The 25,050-nt window shown below is 49.1% G+C and overlaps 8 protein-coding genes across 8 annotated transcripts; 3 read left to right on the top strand and 5 right to left on the bottom strand.

Annotated features, from left to right (window-relative positions):
* Positions 1-3,043: 3,043 nt before the first annotated feature.
* VTN77DRAFT_9285 (uncharacterized protein) lies at positions 3,044-4,303 on the bottom strand (the record flags this gene model as incomplete). The annotated part of the gene is made up of 1 exon (XM_069425876.1): positions 3,044-4,303. The coding sequence occupies one exon, from the start codon at positions 4,301-4,303 to the stop codon at positions 3,044-3,046; it is 1,260 nt and encodes a 419-aa protein (XP_069273966.1).
* A 1,703-nt stretch (positions 4,304-6,006) lies between these two features.
* Positions 6,007-6,996, bottom strand: VTN77DRAFT_9284 (uncharacterized protein; the record flags this gene model as incomplete). Its single annotated transcript, XM_069425875.1, has 1 exon — positions 6,007-6,996. One exon carries the CDS (start codon positions 6,994-6,996, stop codon positions 6,007-6,009), a length of 990 nt encoding a protein of 329 aa, XP_069273965.1.
* Positions 6,997-9,088: 2,092 nt separating this feature from the next.
* VTN77DRAFT_9283 (uncharacterized protein) lies at positions 9,089-10,959 on the top strand (the record flags this gene model as incomplete). The annotated part of the gene is made up of 2 exons (XM_069425874.1): positions 9,089-9,595; positions 9,667-10,959. 2 exons carry the CDS (start codon positions 9,089-9,091, stop codon positions 10,957-10,959), a joined length of 1,800 nt encoding a protein of 599 aa, XP_069273964.1.
* Positions 10,960-14,693: 3,734 nt separating this feature from the next.
* VTN77DRAFT_9282 (uncharacterized protein) lies at positions 14,694-17,327 on the top strand (the record flags this gene model as incomplete). Its single annotated transcript, XM_069425873.1, has 13 exons — positions 14,694-14,925; positions 14,983-15,173; positions 15,277-15,343; positions 15,435-15,522; positions 15,587-15,602; positions 15,664-15,748; positions 15,803-15,881; positions 15,934-16,028; positions 16,088-16,113; positions 16,161-16,662; positions 16,745-16,947; positions 17,012-17,209; positions 17,271-17,327. The coding sequence occupies 13 exons, from the start codon at positions 14,694-14,696 to the stop codon at positions 17,325-17,327; spliced, it is 1,839 nt and encodes a 612-aa protein (XP_069273963.1).
* A 547-nt stretch (positions 17,328-17,874) lies between these two features.
* VTN77DRAFT_9281 (uncharacterized protein) lies at positions 17,875-19,187 on the bottom strand (the record flags this gene model as incomplete). The annotated part of the gene is made up of 5 exons (XM_069425872.1): positions 17,875-18,050; positions 18,143-18,416; positions 18,548-18,739; positions 18,798-18,872; positions 18,939-19,187. 5 exons carry the CDS (start codon positions 19,185-19,187, stop codon positions 17,875-17,877), a joined length of 966 nt encoding a protein of 321 aa, XP_069273962.1.
* A 1,096-nt stretch (positions 19,188-20,283) lies between these two features.
* VTN77DRAFT_9280 (uncharacterized protein) lies at positions 20,284-20,814 on the top strand (the record flags this gene model as incomplete). Its single annotated transcript, XM_069425871.1, has 2 exons — positions 20,284-20,737; positions 20,789-20,814. The coding sequence occupies 2 exons, from the start codon at positions 20,284-20,286 to the stop codon at positions 20,812-20,814; spliced, it is 480 nt and encodes a 159-aa protein (XP_069273961.1).
* A 300-nt stretch (positions 20,815-21,114) lies between these two features.
* VTN77DRAFT_9279 (uncharacterized protein) lies at positions 21,115-21,750 on the bottom strand (the record flags this gene model as incomplete). Its single annotated transcript, XM_069425869.1, has 1 exon — positions 21,115-21,750. One exon carries the CDS (start codon positions 21,748-21,750, stop codon positions 21,115-21,117), a length of 636 nt encoding a protein of 211 aa, XP_069273960.1.
* A 614-nt stretch (positions 21,751-22,364) lies between these two features.
* VTN77DRAFT_9278 (uncharacterized protein) lies at positions 22,365-23,111 on the bottom strand (the record flags this gene model as incomplete). Its single annotated transcript, XM_069425868.1, has 3 exons — positions 22,365-22,546; positions 22,606-22,922; positions 22,981-23,111. The coding sequence occupies 3 exons, from the start codon at positions 23,109-23,111 to the stop codon at positions 22,365-22,367; spliced, it is 630 nt and encodes a 209-aa protein (XP_069273959.1).
* Between the last annotated feature and the right edge of the window lie 1,939 nt (positions 23,112-25,050).

Raw genomic sequence — 25,050 nt, 5'->3', positions numbered from 1 at the left:
TCCACCCAGCTAATTCCTTTCATGAACAATATTAACCTGCACAGAGACCAACGAGGAAGGTGTGTATGTATGGACAACTCAGCATTGCGCCGCCCTCCGAGAAATCCGCCGAAGCGCGCTCCATGCATGGTAAATTAGACCAGAGAGGCAACAAGTCCGGCCCTTATCAAGAATGCGGGGAAAGCACTTTACAATCCAGGGTTTTGGTGTCAGAACAGACGTAGTTTCATCGATGATTGGTAGGAGCTGCCCAAGGCTCATCACCACGTGAGCGTCTATTGTTTCTAAAATATTCAGATAGCCGATCATGTGTTTGACTCATGACTCGAGGTCGAGACTACGAGAGGAAGTAGGAGTTCCAGAGCCATCAACTATTACTTTGCATTCCCGTAAACAGCAATATTATGCTCATCCACGGTTGATAGGGCCAAATATGGTAGTCGATATCCACGGCTTGGGAGACTGAATTCTTTGTTTGACACTACAGTAATAATGCTTTAGGTAGCTCGATGACTAGCTAACTTAATGATATTCTCAGCCGCGAAACACCTCCTTGAACAATAACTGCATTCTTGACGAGTTTCAATACATCATATGGCAGGTCGCATCCGAGAGGCCCATCTCCGTCATTAGGTAACTGGTTCCTTTTTGTATGTATGTACGATTAATCAGTCCTTGCTTGTGGATAGATCTCGCGTCGTCTTCGGTGTCACCATACGTTTCTCTGGGCATTTCCTCTCACCCCCTTGCTTGGCTCAGCCGACTTCTTCTTCATCGTCCACTCGTTTCCCTCCTGCGTCACAAAAAATATCATAACAGCTCGCGGAGACATTCCGGCTTGAATATTTTGACCAATGAAGCCGGTCCAAATCGAGTAGTTTGTGACAGGGTATAAGCTTACCCCGCGTCCAGTAGTACTATGGTTTGGTTTGCGAGAGCTACATATAGTATTGTAATTGCCTCCTGTGGAGTGTTGTAGATATGACTCAATTGAACGAACAGTCTTTCATTGCACATACATGCCTCAGCCATGGCGCCCAAGCTTGCCGCTCCGTCACAATCCCAAGGAACATTTACCCTTGGAAACCAGACGTTTCCCAAGGTGACCTGGTGGCGGGAGCCTGGTCTACGAAGTCTATACGCCCTGCTCATCATCCCGTTGACCACCTCCATGGTGAACGGGTACGATGGCTCTATGATAGCGGCACTCATAGCAGGTACATGGAATCAACGTGTTGATCAGACTTTTGTCTAGTTGGCATGTTCGTCGGAGCTCGGTTTATCATCGGATTTGGAGGTATGCAAAATACGAATTCGTGCAACAAGGTCGTAGTCGCAGCAGAAGCTATGGAACTCACTTGATATAGTCATGATCGATCATGGAAGCGCACCATTGATGGTCACGGAGCTCGCACATACTCAGCATCGAGCCAGGTTAACGGCCATTTATAATTCGACTTGGTACTTTGGCTCCATTGTTGCGGCATGGGTGACATTTGGGTAGGTTTCGAGAAATCCATTGCAAAGCATTAGACTAATAGCTGTTTCTATCAGCACGATCAACATCAACAGCGACTGGGCGTGGCGCATTCCTTCGTTGCTGCAAGCATTTCCAGCCATCATTCAGATCGTTTTCATCTGGTTCCTTCCAGAGGTGGCCGTTAACATTGGAAGACTGGGTGAGCGCCTATGCTGATATGTATCCTACAGTCACCACGATTCTTGATCGCCAACGATCGACATGACGAAGCGCTGTCCATCCTGAAGAAATACCACGGAAACGATGCGATGACAGAATACGTCAACGCGAGCTTCCTTGAAATCAAAGAGACGCTAGCTCTGGAGAAGGAATTCGCGAGCCGCATCAGCTGGATGGACCTCCTCTCGACGCCGGGAAATCGCAAGCGGACGTTGATTTGCTACCTCCAGGGATTTTTCTCGCAGTGGTGCGGCAACGGGCTGGTGTCGTACTATCTTGTTCTGGTCCTCGAAACGATCGGAATCACCACCAGTTCGGAACAGGCTGGATTGAACGGTGGCTTGCAGATCTGGAACTTCATTGTTGCGATATGGGCGTCCTTGAACATCGATCGTTTCGGTCGTCGGCCGATGGTCCTTGGCAGCACCGGGTCCATGATTGTCTTCATCGTGTTCTGGACTGCCCTGTCTGCAAGATACAACATGACGGGAAATGCGGGAGATGCGAAGGGGGTCATCGTGATGATATTCCTCTTTTACACAGCTTTTAATTGTGGATGGTATTGTAGTCCCGCGTCCCTTGGGTCAGTGGATGGTTTTGTCATGCCTTTTCTGACGACGTCTTCAGGCAGGGGCTTAACAGTGCTTATCCGATCGAGATTCTACCGTATGAGATCCGAGCCAAGGGTCTCAGTCTGACTTTCTTTGGAGTTAGCAGCTCTCGTAAGTCTCTGGTCGCGCTTCCAAACGCACTTCTAATGAGAGAATACTATTTCTAAATCAGTATGTCAACCCGGTTGGCGTCGAAAATGCCGGGTGGAAGTTTTACATCGTGAGTGTTAGCTATGAACACTTCTATTCGGTGACAACGTTAACTCGAATGTCTGATCAAATTACCGCAGTTCTATGACATCTTTCTCGCTGTGATATTCGTCGTCGTGTATTTCTTGTGGGTTGAGACCAAAGTAAGTGGATAGAGCTGGAACAAACATGGTGGAATCTCTGCTGACTACATGCAGAACACTCCTCTGGAGGAAATCGCCAAGTACTTTGATGGCGATGAGGCGAAGATTGGAGGCGGAGCGTCGACCAGCACAGCTGCCGCGGTTCTGAATCAGATGAGAGGCAAGCACGAGTTACGAGCTGACACGTTACATCTTGAAACTGTTGAGGGGACGGAGAAAGAAAAGTTTGTCTGATACGAACGGATCAGCTGTACTGAGTTCTCGTTGCAAGTGTTGTGCATAGTACTGTACATGTGAACCAAGCTCTACTCCAGCTGCCGCAAATATCCGAAAGAAAACATATCACCCGAATTACGACTACCAAGTACATACATCTTCTTTCAGTGTCGAATAATCTCCCGGCCATCGATCCAATCCATCACCCACGCCAGGCACATCAGAATCTTCCGGCGCCATGAACGAGTCCAGAAGAAGTTGCCAGACCGCCAGCTCAGCCAAGCACCATAGCCCGTGTAGTCGTGTTTCCCTCCAACTACGCCATCCCTGGCGCCCGTATAGGTCACCAGCGATCTTTGCCGATACTTGAATGGCTGCGCATATTTTCCACCCGAATTCAGAAGCTTCACCAGATAGTCAGCCTTCTGGACTGCCACTTCAGCGGTTGTCGGCAGGCTGCTCCCGTCGATGTCTGCAGCATCGCCCAGCGCATACGCATTGGGGATCACTTTGCCATCCGGACCGATAACGTTGAGATTGTCTGTCGTGAGAATGCGCTTCAGACCGTGGTCAGACTTCATCACGTTGAGCTTTTCCACCAGTGGTCGCGGCTTGTTGCCCGTGGCCCAGATCAGCATTCCATATCCGATCCGACCATCTTCCTTTGTTTCGATCGCGTCGGCCGTGACCTTTGTAATGTGCGAATTGACCTTGATCTCCACCTTGTGGTTGCGCAGCGTATTGGTGGCATATTCCTGCAGCCTGCGGTCGAACGGAGACAAGATCTGAGGGGCGACGTCATGGACTGCCACCGAGGTTTTGCCCTTGAGGTGTGGGTAGATCTGTCCCAGATCCCCGTCAAAGAGATCCATCAACTCTGCCGCCATCTCGATGCCGGTGGGACCACCGCCGACGATGATGACGTGCAGCAATTGCCGTTGTTTGGCTTCGGGTGTGCACGGAAGCGAGGCCATCTCCAAGTTGTCGTTGAGCCGACTACGAACGGTATTGGCATCGTTGACATTCTTCACGAAGAAGGCGTGTTCTTCCACGCCAGGAATGCCAAATGTATTGGTGGCACAACCAGGCGCGATGATGACTTTGTCGTAAGGGATTTGCAGCTGCTGATCTTTGAGCGACTCGAACGCCGGCCGGTAGAATACAATCTGGTGGTGAAAATCGATGTCGGTAACGTAGGCCTTTATGTATGCGGCGTGCAGGTCTTTGCGTCGGATTGGTTCATGAGCTAGACGACAGTCGAACAATCCGCAGGCTGCGCTGGCAAGTAAAGGCGTGCAGACAAACGACGTCTCCGGGGAAATGATTGTAATTGAGTATTTTCTGTAGTCCAGGCCGTACGCAAGAGTGTACCCTGCCCAGCCGGTGCCCACGATGACAATCCTTTCTTTCTCACTTGACGCCATATCCAGGAATAAGTCGAAAGGAGACTCAGAATAACCAATAAAAGAAGGTCACAAGTTGCAAGACACGGACTTTAACAGCCCAGAATTCAAAGCTAGGGTCGTTTTGATTTTAGAATTTTCTCCCTTCAGGTCTGGGCGACCAATATATAAGCAGTGAGGGGAAGCATGATGAACGCCTCGTGTAACCAAGTGTCTCATTCAATATATAGCCAGTGATGCGAGTGCAGTACATTAATTTCCGTATAGAAGTTGATGTCATGACTCCGCATCCTAACCGCATTCGGCGTCTCGTCAGCCCTGTCACTGCAAGTTGTCAGCATGCAGGCGTTGTTCCCCACCTTTTGATAAAATCGGAATCAAGATTCTTTCTGTAGGTTTAATTGGTTGCAAATAGGACTTCAAGTAACGTTTGTTGAGAATTGTTGAGTTAGAAACGTCAGGAAATGTACCGCGGAACTACTATATGAACACGAGTATACGGAGAAAAAATATGGGACAGTCGAACCTAATCATTATTTTATCTATCAATATTGCTGGCAGCCTGTCATCTTGTCATCAGGCCCGGCAGGACATGGCAGCTTTCCTCAGCTCGTTTCCAGTCATGATTACGGACTATATATAAACGAGAAATGCTACTTCACTTTAACTTCCGGGCCTTCCCGGAGGCCTCCGTATTCCTCCCCCAGCCGATTCGGGTCATCAGGCCTAATTTTAGTTGCGATCTTGCCTGGTCGACATGTTATATATTAACGATTTCCTTGGGCATCCAATTCCCGTAGACTCCTCACTCCGAAATAACGCCGGCGGCTTTTTTTTCTTTTCTTCTATTGAGGTAAAATATTTTGATTAGATGGCTAGTTCCTTTTTAACATTGCTATAATCGATCGCATATGCAAGAAAAATAGGTCTCGAATGTTGGTTACTCCAAGACATCAAGAGATATTAATATTATTAAAAGCACGGGATCCTGGGAAGTCGGGTAAACGCTTGATTGCTAAATGAGGTGATAGTCCATGCAGTCGATCTACTAATTGTCGGATCCTGCTGAGAATTTAAAATTGATCTTCCCGGATTAGTTTCCAAGCATGATTGCCTAAATCCATTTCATTTAGCCAGCCGTACTAGGAGCCCAGAGAGACAATAGCCGTACGAGATGAGGGTTTGTTTTTAATAAAATACAATGCAGGGACTGGCAGAAGGGGCACTGAATACTAGATACGCACGACTCTCGATTGCTATGATTCCAAATGGTGTTAATAACAACAGGCCCCCTGAGGCCGTGAATGCCAATTAACTAATTCCAAGCAAGGATCATTTGCACACTCTGAAGTATTTTCCGGCATTCAGCAACCTGTCTAGATGGATAGATAGAATGTGTAGTTAGGATTCCCTTATTGTAGAGGATCATTCTTCTGACCCTTTCAACTCCACGAAGTGTACCGGACATACAGGTCTTGAACGACAAACCGTTCTGCATGTCCGCATCATGTACGTTGTTCCGGGAGCTGTTATATTTTTTTTTTCCTAAATAAATTTCTCTCCCTCTCGATATCTCGTGATCTTCGTATGAATTAGCATTATGTGTAGCAAATCTAGTAGCGCAGGTGGCACCTTGTCTACCATGGATAAAACGGCCACGATAATAACAATAACAGATTATTTGTGGGCCCGCTGTTGAAACACCATTTGCAGAACCTCTTCCCTTACATCACATACAGCAAGGCTAATCCAGTGAAGCAGCATGATTTATCCTCGTAGATCTTCTGCTTGTCCCCGCCGTCAACGTTGCAACGCCAAATCGTCCCACCAAGGTCCGAGACGTAGATATCCTTCGTCATAGGATCCACCCGGATGCCAATGGGTTCGTCGAAATTCTGTGCAATAATATTGTGTTTGATGGGACCAGGTTTCAGAAGCGTAGCCCTGCCAGAGGCGTCCAGATCAATTTTATTCAAGGTATTACCGAAGGGGAACTCGCCTCTATCGGTCCAGAAGAGAATTCCGTTGTCTTCATCGATCTCCAGGTCAATCGGTTCGGGGAGATGGTCGAGGAGGCATTGAACATCGCCTCTCCTGCCGACATCGCCAGGAGGAGTCGCTATCCTCGCGCTGAATATACAACCTCGTCCTCCTTTGGACGGTCCTTTTTGCGTCCAATAGAATCTTCCAATCTTCTGTGAAACAGCAATTCCAACACACCATTTGGTCTGGTCATCCCGCTCGATGTGCCAATCACCAGTCCTTACAAGGACTTCCAGGTCGGTGCCATCAAGCTCGCATCGGAGGATGCGCAACCCTTCTCGGTCCGCAATATAGATCTTATTTGCCTGCTGGTCAATCACAAGCTGCTTTGGAGTGTGCACGCTTCCGGTGGGAAGAACTATCCGCAAGTCACTGCCGTCCGTGTCGCACGACATGACGCTTCCGTCGTTACGACCTGCGAAGCCCATGTTTGTCCAGTAGATCCGACCATTGGCCTTGCAGTAATCAATACCGTCGACACCGGTCAAGCCCGCCTTTTCGACGATTGGCACAGCTGACTTGGTTTTCTGTTCAATCTGGAGGATTCGGCCAGCTGAAAAGATGTCTCCAGTGATGTTGTCTGGTAATGCTTGAGAAAGGCCATTGTCAAGAACGACAATATTTGGATGGCTAGATGATGGCTGTGATGGCACGAAGCTCCTCCCCGCCATGTCACAAAGTTCAATTAATAGAATTATTTTTTTCCTTTTCGGTACTAGAGCGTGAAGTAGAGAATTGGCATAATTAACCTCTTTAATAACCTCTCTCTTTGTACAGCTCGCTGTGGATTTCATAATCCTTGAACAGCATTTATCCGGCGAGTCCGAGGCGATCCAAGGTCTGATGTCATCCTATGATTGGGATGTGCTCGAGACATTTTTAGGTTGAGCCACTCCCGCGTGAACGAGAAAACATATCTCAACGCGTCTACTCGGCCGTCGGTATTATATTACTATGGCGATTATCTGGATATTCGACAGCCGTCTATTTGTCGCAGGTAATGGCATAGCCGAGGAATCCTATTTGAGCTTATTTTCAGGCCACCTAGATATATATCGGCCTGCAGCGACAGCGTGACAAAGGTGTTTTGGCTTTCAATCTCGTATTCGTCTTGTTCGTGAACATCTATCTATACGTGACGAGTCTATCCATCCTCTCTAACCAAAAATCATCTGAATCAGATACATGAATCGGAAATGTCCATGTCGGGGATTCCCGCCGTCCTTCATTCAGACTTCAAACTATCAGGCACACATGTGACGCGCTCTAGTTTTTCACCGCCATACTTGTAGAGGGCAGACTTTGCGGGCTTCCTCTTGTCGGTGACGTCGAGGAACATTTGGTGGACTACATGCGCAATGGCGTGATGACCCTCGTGGAGCAGATAGATGATAACTCCGAAAGAGGTGAAGAACAGCCAGACAATGCCCTGAAGAATCGTGCTGATGAAGGTCAAGCAGGTCATGTGATCCACGGGATAGGTGTTAGAAGGCCCTTCCCTTCTAAGTTTAGCGCCTCAGCTTAGTCAGCTCTGAGTAAGCTTATATAGACGTCGGGTCCATCGGACCCTCCACCCAATCAACACTCCATTCACCCCTTTCCAACAATAGGCAATCCCGATTTCCCTGACCGGAGTGAGCACGTGATTTGTTTGCTTTTTTTTTTTTTTGATACTGGCTGCGGCAGCCAATTCAACGGGCTGCTGACTAAGCGTCAATGCATTGAGCTGCTGCGCAGGCGCCGATACCTCAGGCAGGAATGGAGTGGAAGAAGGATCAGCCAGCGGATCCAAAGTGCGCAAGTGTGGCGACCAAGGATGATATTCGTATCAAGCTTGCAACACTGCCGTGTAGTCCAGTCTTCCCAATCGATTTTGAATTTCTCCAATCGTCGCAAGGCGAAGGGCCTCGTGGACAGGAACAGTCCAATCAGAAGGGACGATCACCGATCCGTTAGGCGAGACACTAATGACGTCAGCGTACCTATGATCTCCCCGGCATATTGTCTTGGAGATGGAAGGTTGTCTTCGCCGTTCAAACACACAACCAGGTCTGGACATTCCAAGTCGAGTGTTCGTTGATTTCCTTTTATGCTGTTGACGGCATGCTGACACCCATTCGTGAGAGTTGTGTTTTTGATCAATTTATCGGAAGAAGTACAAATGTACAATTGGCGGGAGAACTGCATCGCTGGTTTCTGGTCTGCAAAACGCTCCACGTGCATCTTGGAGCTGACGACGACTCTCGTCCCGTGCGCCGTCCTGTCCTGTCAGGGCGAATATCAACCACGCCGGCCCCGCTCTAGTTATTATGGCACTAAGAGATCTTCCTGTTCGAGAGTTCAGCACATTCTGCCTATACTCCGTATATTCAGATCAGTAGCTATTATTTGATGCCAAGACGCTACTGCAGACAACTTGGTTACAGTGACGGGGATGACACAGTCACTTGACAAATAGAATGCTGGATCTCTCAGTCTTCGGTACTTGCAGCACGTCAGGAACCTGCTGTTGACACTTTTTATCTTCGGACGCTATCCAGCTATCTGGAACTCTGTGCCGTCTTGGCTCCAATATTTACCATGTCTGCAATTCATAGAGCTGCCAGGACGCGCAGCCGGAAAGATTAAACCGAGCAATACGAGACAGAAGGTGACGATGATCGACACCCTTCTTAAGACCATGGTATGCCATCCGGTCGCTTTCTTTCCAGAGCTCTGAGGTAGACGCCTCTCCGCCTGGCGACTTCATTGTGTCCAGTATCGATGGCCTCTGTCGCCTGGTTGTCTCCTGTCTGGAATGCCTCAGTAGCCGGCAGCCTACGCTCCAGTCTGCGTCGCCCAGGCAGAGCGTTGCGCAAGCTTATACTCCTCACTGTCGCCGTGATTTCTACGATCAGCGCTCTGTCTCTTTTATACGTTTTCGTCATCGCCAAGCTTCGTTTCCGCTGGGACTTAGGTTGGTTTGACCTAGGTTTGTACGGCTTTTATCGTACACAGAGCTATGTGTCGTTCGACTATGAGTCTCCGCTTGTAGAGTTTCTACAGTGGGACCAACGATGTGAGACCGGGTTGATCTTCTTCGCCCCGCGGGGTGATTCGGTAGCACATCCCGGCCCCATGATATTGAACAGTGAGGGCAATCTGGTATGGATGCAGGAGATCGATGCGGTGACACAGGACTTCCGAGTCCAACAGTATCAAGGTCGAGATTATTTGACATACTGGGCCGGGGACGAGGTGAAGGGCCACGGATGGGGATCGTGGCATATGGTAAAAACCAAACGACTGTCTTTTTTTTTTTCAATCCCCCGAGATCAGATCGCTAAAAGTCATGTCACCAGCTTGACTCGTCCTATACGGAACGTTACGTGGTCTCCGCCGTCGGTGATATGGACGGCGACCTACACGAGTTCAAGATTACACAGAACGATACCGCCCTCGTGACGATATACGACACCATCCCTGCAGATCTGTCGTCCATTGGCGGGCCCGAGTTAGGATGGATCCTCGATGGAGTCTTCCAGGAGATTGATATCGCCACGGGCGAGCTGATCTTCGAATGGCGCGCATCGGAGCATTTCCCTATCAACAGCACGTTTCTGGAGCTGGATGGTCACGGACAGAACAAGGAGGACCCTTTTGATTTCTTTCACATCAATAGCGTCGATAAAGACCCATGGGGCAACTATCTCGTGTCTGCGCGCAATACACACACTGTCAGCAACATCGACAGCACTACTGGTGCGTTGCTCTGGACCCTGGGTGGTCGTCTCAATGAATTCACGGATCTTTCCGGCGGTGCCGCAACGAATTTCTCGTGGCAGCATGATGCACGCTGGCACGGTAACAACACATTGACTGTCCTGGACAACTCGGCACATAGCCACCTCGACCCAGCCCGACAAAGCCGTGGCATGGCAATTGAGTTGGATATCCCTGCACGACTTGCAACCCTCCGGACGCAATACTACAACCCACAAGAGTTTAAGTCAATCTCGCAAGGAAATTTGCAGGTCCTGGAAGAGACGGGCAATGTTTTTATCGGTTGGGGCTCGAGTGCTGCTTTCAGCGAGTTTAGCGCCGATGGGACTCTTCTATGTGACGTGCACTTTGGCGCGTCTGCTTACTTTATCTTTGGACGTGTCGTTTCCTACCGCGTATTCAAAGGCTCTTGGGTAGGCAGGCCTCAGACCAAACCGGCCGCCCGTCTGATCGGCAACGAGATCTATGTGAGCTGGAATGGCGCTACGGAGGTGGCAGAGTGGCAGTTGGAGGCAGAGATCGGCTCAGAATCGAATGTCTTGCAGTATGAAGTTGCAGAACGAGTTCCAAAAGGAGGCTTTGAGTCGATGATAATGATCCCGCAAGGCAATACGAACAACCGCTTCCGTGTCGCGGCTTTGGACAAGCAAGGCAAGGTTCTTGGTGTCACAGACGTCTTAGAGAGGAAATCCGGATGGAGCAATGGGGAGACTTTACTCCTTGGGTTATGCGTCCTGGTTGGAGCCTTTCTCGTGGGAAGTGGCATACGTATCTTTGGTATGTTTCGAGGATGGTACAGGAAGTCACAGAAGTATCAGCCGGCCTCAGAAGAGTATCAGCCTCTAGCGTTAGAAGAAGACAGTAATATGTAGTCTGTTCTAACCATCGATGGAAACTCACCCGTCCTCCTGACCTGACATGCTTTCTTTCTTTCTTTCTTTTTTTTCCTTTTTTTTTTCCTTTTTTTTTTTGATCAAAGTAAACAGCGAGGGGATTCCGAAGGAGTTAAAGCAGGCTTATTGTAGGACTACGTGGATGACTTGTGACTTATCTGTAAGTCAGACTCACAGCCAAGAGTCAATACGACGAGGATCCTCTAGACGCCGCTGAAGCAGACAGTGGCAGTCAGTCCGTCAGAATGAATCAACCAATATGAGTTTCCCTTGATGAATCACGTGGCCACGTCATACCTTTCTTACTTCAGAATACTCGCGTATGCCTTGTCACCACTGTTTGAAAGTCCCAAGACCAAGCACCAAAGATGGAACTCAACGACGCTGCCGGTAGCCAAAGACTCATCCCGTCCCGTGGCCTGGCTTAGACAATACGGCTCGCAGAAAAGAAGGTAGTGGAGCTGGGAAAGTTTGTGAACGACCTAAACCCTACTCGCTCTGCAGATACCTTCAAGCGGGGAAGGACCAGAGTCAGGGCAAAGGCGATGCAGTCCGAATTGAGGAATCTCAAGTTGGGTATCATGGTCTTCTTCCGTGGCACATCGCGCAATTTTAAGGACCAAGGGCGCTGATTTGTGGCTAGGTCCAGTACAGCATTTTATCGCCGAAAGTAAAACAGCCTTGCAGCGACATTTGGAGCTCTTCTCTTGGAGAAAATGTCTCGCGACCAGGGGGACACAGGGCGCAGCTTGCCACGTTGTTGGGACAGATCTCCAATGAACATGATGACATCAGAACCCAAATAGTCAATCTTGCTGAAAAGACTTCCAATGAACAGCATGATACCAGGACGTACAAAGCCCATGGGCTCTCTTATCGACACCGCGCTGGATAAGACCGCGGCCCTGAAGTCTGCCAAGGAGTTGGCAACTCGTCGCAGCCCGATGCTTCCGTCGCACAATGACTTCGGCGCTGAGAGCGGAAGCGGGGCTTTGACGAGCAGAACCTTTAGCATCGATCGTCCACTTCTCCAACATTGTGTGCCATATGCGGAGGCGCCTTAAATCTCGCATGCTCTTGCACATGATAGTTGGTTGGTTGTTTGCTGGGTGCTCTGGGCATCCTCTGCAGTATACGCCATGCAACGAGGCTTCTTATCGCCGTCGATCAGCCTTTACAGCTCAGGTCACATCATATTTTACACAATAGCTGCTTGCGAGGGCTATATCTTTTGAAATCGTGAAGACAACCCTAGGACAGCATGTGTATATTTCGAAGAAAGGAAGAGTAGTGCCAGACAACGCTAAAATCTTTCTCTCGTGCAACGAGGAGACATAGCAAGCGTCCAGTACCTGTTTCAGAAAGGTCTAGCATGCAGTTCTAGCCGTTGGCTCTTTTATTCCTTCTTCTTCGTCCTCCTTTTTCTTTTTATTGCTTTTGATTTTTTTTTCCATCTCCTACCACAGCGACGATGTACCATTTATACGCAAAGCATCCACACGGGAGAACGGCATTTCCTACTGCCGAACTGCATCTGGAAAGGACGTTCGAAAATCCCGGGAGTAACCCGCTAAACGTGAGTCGTGGGATGTATACTGTTGCTGCAGTTGCTTACCCGTTCCTGTACGCGATTTACTGCGGAAGTTTCAGTCTCTGCAGAATGCTTGTCGAAATTGGCTCTAATCCTTACTAGGAGGATGGGACAGGCTAGTAAGTATCTCGTGCGAATGTTGCCACAAAGTATTGCCAATCGATCCCTAGTACCCCGGTTGGTCGTTCATGGACCTCTATTCTTCGGGGAGGAAGACACGTCGGCGACGAAGCCAGGGATGAGCTCCAGATTTTGTTTCGGACTCGGACTGTCTCCTTGAGAGGCAGTTCTCTGTCTGGCACAAGATAGTTCTGTGCCTTGTTACTAGGGATCCAAGGGAAGAATTGCCGACCTCCACCGCAAAGATCCATTCCACGGACTCGGAGGGGACCTCATCTCCTACGGAGCCAACCCAAATATATCCGGCAACATGTCGCCAGAAAAGATCCAACAGCTAAAAAGCAGTAGACATGGCACTCTTTTAGCTGAGTGGAGATTTCACACGAGACTTGGTGCGGCGTTCTCCATTGGGCAGTCGCACCAACTAACCTAGAGTGTATTTAATTCCTGATGGATGCAAAAGCCGACGTCGAACAGGCCGATCAAAATGACTACTACCTCCTTTTACCTCTCCTTGTGTCTGGCCTCCGGACACTCAAAACAATGAGATCATGGCCGAGTTCCTTGTCGAGGAGGGAGCAGACATTGAATGAACTGACAACCTCGGCCCGACTCCTCTTCTACATTTACTCGTGTCCGGTAGCGATAACGTTCTCTCCATCCTCCAGGATACGTTGCTTCATCTTGTTGCGAACTACGGGGAGCAACTCCACCAGACGCATTCTTTTGGACGCTCAACAGTCTGGGAGGCTATCCGAAATCGACGTAGCTGCTCGCAACACAAATGGTCACACTGTTAAAGACCTCTAGAGAAATTCGAGCCACATATGCGGAGGAAGTGTTTCCCGCCCCTTTCGAGACTCGTCGAATAGCCAGGCCATGCTAGGCACACTCAACATCTTCTCTTCTTGAGCCACCTCAGCTTTAGGGCGTTGTGGCAGAATGGACTCCAATCATTCCGCTTGTCTGCCACCTTGCGCGCTACCGTCACGAATAGTCACCAACGTCGTTCCTGCGGTCAGTCCACAGTACTGACAATATAGCAATAGGGCGAAGCGAACAATTGCCATGTGAAATGTCTGTATCATTGTGACTCTTCTCCCCCGCGGGGTGCGGGGTAATTAGCCACGCAGTCCAACTCGCGGGAAATCCGTAGCACCGTAGCATGCGTATTCGTCTCTGATTAGTAGCGTGAGCCACCCGAAATATCGAAGCCTTTACATCTTAACCTGCAGTCCACTAATTTGTAAAAGGCAACTGCATTTCCGGTTTTCGGTTGGTCCAATGTGTTATTTTGAAAACTAAGGTATGTTTGTACACCTTGGCGTCGTGAAGGAAATGTGATAGTATATCATGCGAAGATACATTATTACTATTTCCAGAGAAGTTGGAGAAAAGATCGAGTGAGTATGTATGCACAGTCCATAACCTTAATTGATCCAGTAGACAGGTTAAACCTCGCTGGGGACCGTTGTAACCAACCACAAGATCTCAGATGTATGAATGAAAAACGATTGGAGCTTTTATTGTGCGGTATTGTTGTTAAGGCAATCCCCACATGCAAGGAAAAACGTTGATTTCGGGGGATCTTCTCCCCCGCTACCCCGCGTCTGCTTCGCCGGAACTCTGCAGGACCAGTGGATATCATTTGCTATTTGTGATGAGTATTCTATCAGCATTTACCGTTACATTGACAGAGGCGTGGAGATGACGTTTCTGCTGTACACACGAAATGTTACATCTTACCATGCCCATAGGCCTTCCTACGATTACCCGGCCAGACTGTGAAAACATGCCAAAGAGAAACACGCAGTAATTGCGACTCCTGTCCGGATGACCATGTGGAGGAAGCCATCGGCCCTGCGGGAATTTTGTCTCGCAGGGTTGGTCAAATGGTAGAGATAATGTATAAGAATCCAGGTTGATGCCCACCAAATGAGAGAGTTCAAGGTGCAATTTTTATGGTTATTCCCTCCCTCGGTGTCAGTAGAGATAATCAATCATGAATGTCTTGCTTCATGGGCTGCTGGCCGCCTCCGCAGTTGCAGCAGCATTTGTTAACAATCGTCACCAGTTGGGCGCAGTTGAGAAACGCACCATCAACCAAGGGTGGTCACTGCAGTCCAGCGTGTGCCCTTCCAACACCGTGTCTTGTGGCAACGGGGGGTGTTGTCCTTCGACATTGTACTGCGATGCGGCAGCGACAGACCAAGTCTCCGCGTGCTGTTCGACTTGTCAGTGATCCTGCCCGCATATCGCACCATCTCTCGCCAGACTGACTGCCTCAATAGCCAGTGACTGCCGCGGTGCCGTTGAAAATGCGCCATCCTGTGCCGATTCCAGCTGGTCGCTGTGGCAGGGTCTGAATGGAAACGACTTCTGCTGCGAGGTAGGCTTGGTGGGGGTTTACAACGCTGCAAGTCAAGTTGCCGGGTCCTGTGTCGCGTCGACGAGCACCGCGTCGGCAACACCGGCGAGACTGGTAAGTTCCCGGGAGGGCAAGTAAACAAGGAATTGGATTATATCTTGTCTCTGCCATTTACTCCCGGCAAAGTAACCCAACGTTTGCGCTGGCATTCTTCTAGATGTCGACGGGTTCTGGTTCCTCTCCGACCGCGACGACCGCTACTTCCGTCTCGACCAGCCAGACCGGTAAGCGAGGCTGAGCTTATTTCCCCCTTTTTTTTTTTTTCATGTAGTTGCGTATTGAGATGCAATGGAATTTGAACTGAATTACACCTAGTTGCACCCTCGACGACTGCGACGTCCTCCAGTGCATCCTCTACGAGCGCATCCTCCAGTCCAACCCCAGGCCCGACAGGAAGACCAGTGTAAGTACATATTTCTCCATTGCCCTCGACATTGGACAATGTAGAAAGCTGATCTATGCTGTAGATTCTTCCACTACATGGTACTTTGCGAGCTCTGTAGAAACTCGTCGCCTGCTCTCTAACTGCGGAGTTGAAATTCAGGTCGGCACCATCACCGATGATCATTGTCAACAGGACATCCTCGATGCCCAAGCGCTGGGCGCCGATGCCTTCGCCCTTAACCTCGGTGAGCTTCAAGATGCACTGGATGGGGATTTGATCTCGTGCTAACACACTCGAGCTACCGATACCGAGTCATGGGCGATCGACACGGTGGAATCTTTGTTCAAATGGGCCACGGTATACGGTTTCAAGTTATTGTAAGACCGACCTCTTCCTACCGTTTTGCAGACAGTTTCCTGAACGGCCCAGCTTCTCTTTCGATATGACGGGATTCAGCAATCCTGACCAATTTACCGATTTCCTCCTTTCTTACGTAACCAACTCGTCATATTACTACTACAATGGTGCGGGCTGAGTCATTCCAGCTTCTTGATCAACAGCTCTAGTCTGACTCGTTTTCCAGGATTGCCTCTCGTCTCTACTTTCAATGTATGTCGCAAGTATATAATGCCTCTGCAGAGAACTAATCGCTCCAGGGCGGTGCAAGCACGTTCACTTTCGGTCAGGACTCGGTCAACAATGGGTGGAAAGTCGAGTTTCTCGACGTCATGGAGGCTGCCGGTCATCCTGTGTACTTTGTCCCGGCTTTTCAGGATGTTACGGTCACCTCGGACTTCTTCGTCGAATTCCCCTCCCTGAATGGCGCCATGAACTGGAACTCGTGGCCTTTTGCCGACCAGGGCGACATTGTCGTACCTACCACCGATGACGTGACCTATCTGAACGCTGCCCGTGCGGCAAACAAGACGTTCATGATGGGTGTTAGCCCGCTGCAGTTCAAGCACATGGACGCGAACGATAACTGGTATCGGCGGGGTGAAGAAAATCTGGAATATCGGTTCGGCCAGGTCCTTCAGTTACAGCCCGACATGGTGGAGTTGCAGACCTGGAATGACGCTGGCGAAAGTCACTACATGGGGAATTCCTGGCCTGAACCCATTGCAGGGACGAACATCCCCGCATACACTGAGGACTACGGTTCGTCTATTCCCTCCTATTGAAAACAGTCGATACAGCCTCCTCGTGCATAACTCCAAGCTGACGCTGACATATGACTCAGACCACACGGCATATCAGCAGGTTCTTCCCGCCTTTATCAAGGCATACAAATCCGGGGCCACGACCACTGATACCATGTATCCGACAAACGGAAAGACCGCCCAGGGTGTCTTTTGGCATCACACGTTACTCGCCGCAGCCGATTGCTCAGCAGATTCCCTTGGCGATCCGACGGGAGTCGACACTGTTCAGGATTTCGTGACGGTGCGGATATCCATCTCCTATATCCATCGATTTCATGTCACTAAAGGGTTATGTTATCTGGCAGGCTGCGGTGCTTGTGGGTCCCGGTATCGAGTCGTACAATATTAGCTTTTGGTCTGGCGACACATTTCTCGGGACAAACAGCCTCTCGCCAGGATTTAATGGGGTTCATGTTAGCGGTCTCACCGTCGGGACCGTTGTGGTGAACGTTACCGATACATCTACTGGCTCGGTCGTGCTCTCGGGAACCGGTCCCATTCCTGTAAACCATCCTACTTGCCAACTCTGGAGATCGCTGTCATGCTGACTATTTCTTAAAACAGGTAACGGACAGCTCAGACCTCTGCAATTACAACTTTCAAGTTGTGGCTCTTACGTAGATACCATTGTCTGGTCGGATCCTTGGATATAGCGATTGCATCTGATGAATATTCGTGGGAAGTGACTCAGAGCGTTCAATTCTCACATCTTGAGTATTTCTTCCCTTCTCTGCGGATCAATATTCTGTTGTTGTCAGCATGGTTAGGCTTCGGAACGAAAGATTATCTGATGCGACATTTTAGAAAGAGGCGAGTGCCCAAAAAGAAGGGAATGTCACGCGGCAGTATACATGCAACATGCTGCAGATTAACAGGCCAAGTAACAGAAGCCTAAGCAATTTATTGTATATACATACGTATGAATTTTGCTAAAAAGTATGGAGCTTATCAGGTTAATAGTGGAAAGCATTCCTAATCCTGCGAGTTATTGCTGGCAAACCTATATTCCATCCCCTGCTCCAAGGCAACATTCCCTCCGTACACCCATCTCCAACGACCTTTATACGCGTGTCCTTCCAGAGAGGACTGTAATATGAACAGAGTCAATTCAAAGCAGACTGCACAGCAAACCAGTCTGTTTAGGAGGGGTCAGATAACCATCTAACCCTCATTTAATATCCTTGAGAGCAACTTCAACTTTGGCAGCCACGCCACCAGCAGACTTGGACACCCCTTCGACAGCTGTAACGCGCCCCTTTACATCCCTGAGAGCTACTTCATAGTTTGCTGTCACCAGTAGCTGGGAGCTGCACGGATTAAACAATGACGCGCCTAGGGCATCGCCTAGTCAAATATTAATTACTCCCAATTCGGATCAATGTTGTCGATTCTCAAAGCCGGACCTTTATTTTGAAAGCGCCATTTACCCGACTCACTCAGATCTTGACACTTCAACAACCGTCTATCAACATCCACGACAGATGGCCAGTTTTGTGACATCAAGGCTGGGGCTCGCATCCCAAGTATCAATGTTTCAATACGCTCCCTTATGCGGTCTCTCTGCACGAGGGACCAGTACCCTTCGGGGCTGCCCTTAGTACGAGTGCCACGTTCCACGCGCTGAAGAGCAGCTGACCGGCCAGATGAGTCCCAGGCGAGATCCAGCTTCAACTTGATCAGCGGTATTTTCAAGTCGCAGAGAACCAGGGCCTAATTTCTTTCAGTCAAGTACAAATAACTAGCTAGGAAGAAGGCAAGGGACAGGGATAGAGGAGGAAGCGAACAGGCAGGATAGAAATAGATGTCTATCTTTTGGGAGGAATTGTATGTAGGAAACTTACTCCACAGTTCGGTAAGGCGCCATAGGGCTCTTCAAGAGGCTCGTGAAACTCGACCTGGTCTGTGTCACGAGCCTCGAGATAGCGTTGCATGGGCTCAAGAAGAGTCCACACTACACACGCACAAGTCCAATTCTCTGAGCGAAAGGCATTGCGAAATTGCGGTGGCCGCCATGGGCCCATAGCACCAAGCGCCTTCATAGCGACATTTCACAGTGAGCATGGTCAAGCTCTCTTTGTGGTGGAGGACAACCTCATTCCAGAAACGGATGCCAGCAATGTCTTCCTGATCTTGCCGATCCATCTGTAAGGAACAGATTTTCAGCTCCTGTAGCCCAGAGTAGGAGAGTAAGTAATTAAACATTTCATCCATTGCATGTTCGGAGCCGGATACTGTTAGTGTAGACAACTCGACCCTATTTGCCTCCAGGGCAGACCATAGCCCATCCCAGGCGAAATCAATACGACGAGAACCGGGCAAGGTGGATATGCTGAGGCGCTGTAGCTTACGCGTGAGGGATCCTTCAAGGTCGGTGACAGGAAGGGGCACGTTCTCCAGCTTCAGTTGCACCAAATCTGGTCTCTCGTTCCCGAAGAACTTTCGCAATGAGGCGCAGGTTTTAACGGCACGAGATGTTCCCATCTCGCAGATGTTACGGATACTCAACCGAGCCAATTCGGGCGATGTCTCTACGGCTGGCGCTACTTCTCGCTCGCAATATGACGTGGGAATATCGTCAGGGCAAGATAAAGATAACGAAGATAAGCTCTTGAAACTCCGGAGGGGTGGGAGCTTGAGTGCTCCGCTGGTGGGTTCGCACTCGATCAAGATGGCCACGTGTTTTAGTGAGAGTACGGAGGAAAGGCTGTCAGAAATAAGTGCCAGGGTGAAAGAAGGATCCACATCAAGAATATGCGTCCAATTGCAATGTACGTGCATTGTATTAGGACCTAGAAGCGAAGACCAGGCGACTTGGGAGGCAGACATACAGGATAGTTTCTAAATTCTGCAGATTTGATATTGATCGAGCCAGGTGTTCCGAGAGGATGGCTTGGACTGCTTCTTCGTCCACTGTCTCATCTAAACTTCGGCATGTTGAGCTAATGCGAAGTGTTGTAACGGACGAGGTGAAGGTACAAGATGATGTAGAGATGGATTGGATGAGCTCAAGATCCCTGGGACAATTCCAGTGCATAAAGAGATCTCGGAGAAGACTCGCGGGTTAACTAGGCGCAGGAAATCCTTGGAGGTAATCCGGAGAGACAAGAGAGAGGGGCGGGGAAGGTATTCTAGCATTACTAAGAGGAGTTCAGGGAAAGGAAAGTGAGCATCATGATGTTGGTGGATACAAATCTCAATGCTCCAAGTCCATTTAGCTTATAATTATAATAACTGTGACGAATTGATCAAAAAGAACTGAATCTATTCGGTAGCACTAGACTAAGATCCAAAGCTGGAGAAGAAAAGAAGGAAAGCTATCAGTATGTACTCCGTAGGATGGAGAGGAGTTGGGCATGATGTTCGGCGAATTCTGCCGGATTTACTACATACCGCCTCTCCTACCGTCCACGTGACCACTATTCGGCCGTCACATGCTGCGACTCGACTACCAACATGATCTGACCATATCATCATACTTCCAACTTCATCCTTCTTCCTTTGCCTCATGCATCCTAGAGATATGCTATTTGAATTTTGATTATATGGCCGAGAAGGCGAGCATGACTGAGAAGAGGATATGGCTGAGAAAGCGACCCTGCCTGAGGAGACAGTAGACGAGAGTTGCTGGGTCTGGAAATCTCGACCTCCTTTGTTCTATGAACCCATCTCGGATCACCCAATTGAGGTTAAGCTCGCAAGGATGAAGGGAGCGATTGAGGCAGGTGCTGATGTTAATGAGCTCGACCATGAGCCAGATGCCCGCAGAAATCTCGGCCGACCTCTCGACTTTGCTGTTAACAATGGTCTTGCAGACTTCAAGTATCTCAAGGAAAACCTTCCTATAATTGAGCTGCTCCTCCAGCATGGTGCTGATCCTCGGCTTCCCGGATTATTGGATACGCCTTCACCTCTTGAGTACGTGAGGGGAATGGCAAGATATGACGAGTGGCGCAATCCACAATTTGCTCATATGAAGCCCTTCTTCCGGAAAGCTTTTATTATGATGAAAGAAGCTGCAGAAAAGCTTGATGGTATTTATTCCTCACCCCCTATAAAGATGGCATCATTGTTGACTATTGCAGAGCGCGATGCAGCTAAAAGAGCGTGATGCGGCTAAGGAGCAGGAGCATGACACTACTAAGGATGGTTCAATTTTTAGCTGGTTTAAGCTGTGGTAAATCAGACCGAAGCCAGAATTTTTATCGTGAAGCATTAATGATGGCTCGGAATGATTCTTCTCCAAAGGTTCAAAGGCAGTGCTGCTTTACATCATAGCTGGTCCACTTGTTCATACCCGGATTTTAAATCCAGTTCTGCAGGGAACTCATTAATCACTCTTTCATTCCGTTATAATCACTTTCTTACGGAGGTACTTGATGACGCACTATCCATCTTTGCCTTGTGCAGCTTAGCTTACCCCGACACAAACATAGTAACCTAACCACAAAGATTGACATGAAGAACCGACAGCAGGATTCCAAGAGTAAAAGTCACTCAAGGAAATATTCTCTGCAGAGACGATACTTGCACACGTGTCTCCGGATTGGACGAGATAGAATTGGTCACAGTCTGTTACCATTCCTGTCTGAGTCGGTGTCGGGGTCACAACACCGGATGATGTGGATGTGGGCGACGAAGTGGTCGATGTAGCGACGACACCGACGCAGATATAGTAGCTCAGGTATAAGTCGGCGCAGCTAGTCCCGACAGCCGGATTCCAGGCGTACAGCGAACTCAATGGGATGCCTTCCTGAGAAGCAATCCCAGCGCAGGTGTCACCGCTCTGGACATCATAGAATTTGTCGCAGTCGGTCACCATTCCCGTCTGGATAGGAGAAGGGGTACTGATTGTATTGCCAGGTGCAGTAGTAGTAGTAGAACTGCTATTTGACCCAAGGACGTCGACACAGACGTATGTTCCAAGTTCAAGGTCCCTGCAAGTTACCAACCGCTGGATTTCAGGCGTAGAACTGGTCCAGACTGATGCTATACTCTGCGTATCGCCGCTTTCGACTAGATGGAAAGCATCGCAGGAAGTGGTCATACCAGTCTGGATGGGCGTTGGGGTAGTAATGCCGTCGGTAGGAGTGGCGATTGCAGTTGTTCCAGTGCCATACGTCTACGATACCCCACCAGAATCTCCAACAGTACCATTGGCGATGTTTGCAATAGCGGGTGTCCAAGCGCCGCCGGGAGGGCTGATAGAGAGTCAGTAAGTATCTGTGCCGGGCTGCCAATTATCAAGGACATACCTGATACAAATATATTGACCGACCTGCAGGCTATCACAGGTGCCGATAATAGTGGGATTCCACATAAGTAACTGCATCGTGGTTACGTTGCTGCCGACAACGGTTAGTTGACTTGCCAGTGAAGTGCAAGTGTTGTTATCCGGTCCGATTTGCTGAATGTCACACGCAGGTGGCAGGCAGGTGGAGGATGTTATATTGCAGTCACTGCCTCCTGAAGCGATAATGACCGAGCCCGTTGGCACATTATATTCTAAGGAGACATCTTGGCATTGCTGGGAAATGTTTCCATATGCAGATGTCCCTACTACCTGACCCGTACACGAAGGGACTACCGCCAATGTTGTTGAGTTAGCGGTTGTCGTTGCTGTCGGGGGCCCTGTGGTCGCTGGGAATGAAGTATATGCGTTCAAGGTGACATTCGGGTCCTGACCACACCACTCCAAGACACTTCCGAGTTCAGAGGAGATATAGTCGTTGAACTCCAGTAAGAGGAGTTGACTCGCGCGGTAAACATGCTGAGAAAGCACTCATCACACAGGGTTGCGTTGTCATACATTGCTGTTAAGGGTTGTTCGTCTGCCAGTGTACCTGGGGGATTTTGAGCACGAGTACATTCTGCGGAAGAACTCTTCGGAACTGTCTCTTACCATCTGCATTGTAGAACATGTTCGAACCGACCCAGTCCTGCGACTCAAGCATGCACGAACTTCCGTTGGAGGACATCATGCAAGCCAAGTTCAATCCTTCGACTTGCCTTCCAGATATTGTATCCGCGGGTATGGCCTTGTTATTATAGAATATGGTTTGATTCGCGCAACTTTCCACGACAAGCTGATTCCAAGAAGTCGCAGACGTCTGGCATTCACTCGTGCAAAGGGTGGTGACATTATCAGTGGTCCAGAAGTAGTAGTCGACTGATTTGGTCCGTTTGAACAGCGTAGGATCGCAGGAGACCGTTTCGTTCCTAGAAGAAAGTTCTGGTCAGTCCTGTGAAATATTCACCGCACTTATTGTCTGCTTACAGCGCTGTCAGGCAAGCTATCGACACACCAAGGCTTTGGGCCAGAGAATCAGCATTGATGCTTGGCCAAAGACTGTATTGCGCGATTGAGGTGGATACAAAAATGCAGAAGACGAGCAGTCGTGCAGCCATTGCGATGGAGAGCGACAAGGGCTAAAAGCTCGCACACTTCGACTTTGTGACTGGCGTTTGCGACTGTAGAAAAAGAATGAGAAGAATGCCCCGACAAAACCTCCTTTGAGTCTGGACTCCTCATCCTGAAATCTACATGTATTCACGACCAGATTGCTCGGCATGTAAGTTCGGCAAAACAGGGATTCAGCCCCTTCTCTGGATACCTCCATCAAGCAAGGCATTATTGATCACAAGATGGTAATCGGTGTTCAGGCACCGGGGGTTGCAGAGCTAGCACACACGACGAGAAATTAGAATTATTACTCCGTCTTGTAGTATCAGGCGGAGGACGCGCCTGGAGGCGCCACGGCGCCAACAGCACCCGACTCTTCCACGGTCGTGGCCGTTCTGGATCAGGCACGTCCGGAGTACTCCCTTGTGGAGAGTCAGCGATGGAATTGTATTGCCAATTAGGGGGGGGGGGGGGGGGATGGGTTTTTAAGGAAAAGCGCCCTGGCCCATCGCAAAGGCTAGGCACTGTTACATTGCATCTCACCATGTGGTCTGAAGATAAGCAACATTGTGGAGTCCTGTCATCTAGCGGACAAGCTTGCGGGGCGGCGGGGATAATGTTCTTCGCACTATCGGATGTGGTGCTATTGGTGCAAAAAGCTTTTCCCTACATGTACTATATATAAACCAGGTAGGTCCAAGCACGCTTGTTTCCTTTCCTCATTTTCTCACGTGATAGAGCTCAAAGTCCATATGTTTCAAGACTTTCATGTATCTAGATTCTCTACTTGCTTGGATTCGATCTACGCACTTGCGACGCTTCTCTTGCTTTGTTCCCTTTCTTCTTCTTTTTTTTTTTCCTGAATTCCCTCGACTGGATTCCAGCTTGGAAACGCCCCAGCTTCTCAGTACATACTCAGTACTGGACCTACACTAACTAGCAAATCCATCGTTTTCTGTTAATTAAGCGAATTTCTGAGAAATTTGCTATTAGGTGCTCTTTCTCAAGTTAAATACTTCAAACAACTTCGGCAGAAAGCAAGGGAGCTAGAAAAATTATCGTCTTCTTTAAACTATGGCCCTCCTCGTCGTGGGGAGATACGGTGATTCTTTTCCCCCCAACCGAATTCGTCATGATCGCCGTCTATAGATCGGACTCCCATCTCCTGTCTTAGTGGCCTCATGAAACTGTGCACTGTCCTCAAATCAAGGATACAATCACATCATCCTGCTGCACACAATGCGAGGTCGAACGCCGTCTTCCCGAATTTGTCGGTAGATTGAGGTCTGTCTTATTCTGAATGCTGAAAAATCTCATTGAGAAACTTCTGGCGTCCTCCATCAGAGACCGTACATTCATCTAGCGCATCAATAATGATGATACTCCTTTGTATAATGTGCAACAATGGAGTGCAGAACTTTAGAGATATCATCAAAGGATGAGTAAGTTCCTTTAAGTTTATGTGTTCATAAAGGCTTCTGATACTCTTAGGTAGAGATTGTAACAAACCCAAATCCCATTAGCTAGTAGGTTTATCTAGAAGCTATGAGGCGGTTCAGAACGAAGAGACTAAGCTGGGGGGAAGAAGCTATCTACGAGGTCCAGCGAGATATCTCACGGATTCTGCCAGCAATATGCCTCACCGCCTAGTGCACCGCCTAGTTCGGACCGTCACATCACCCCCCCGGTCAAAAAGAGCCTGCCCCCAGGCGACGGTACGCCGGGTTCCTATTTTGAATTGACCAATCAGAAAGCGGTATCTTTAGTTGTTATGAAGTGCTTTTTGGGGTGCAGTTCCTGGTCTAAATTGAGCTGCCCAAAGCTTCAAATTCTTGGCCATCATCGCTTAGACTTCGGCTTCCATCCCTGCGGGCGGTCATCATCGACATGGTCTTCCAAAAATACGTCGTCCTCAGCGGCTTTGAGCCATTCGGCTAAGCGTAG

This window comes from Rasamsonia byssochlamydoides (genome assembly GCF_041956645.1).
Source record: "Rasamsonia byssochlamydoides strain NRRL 3658 unplaced genomic scaffold VTN77scaffold_86, whole genome shotgun sequence".
NCBI lineage: Eukaryota > Fungi > Ascomycota > Eurotiomycetes > Eurotiales > Trichocomaceae > Rasamsonia > Rasamsonia byssochlamydoides.
Note: the sequence above shows the minus strand (reverse complement) of the source record. Positions and strands in the feature narration are given on the sequence as shown.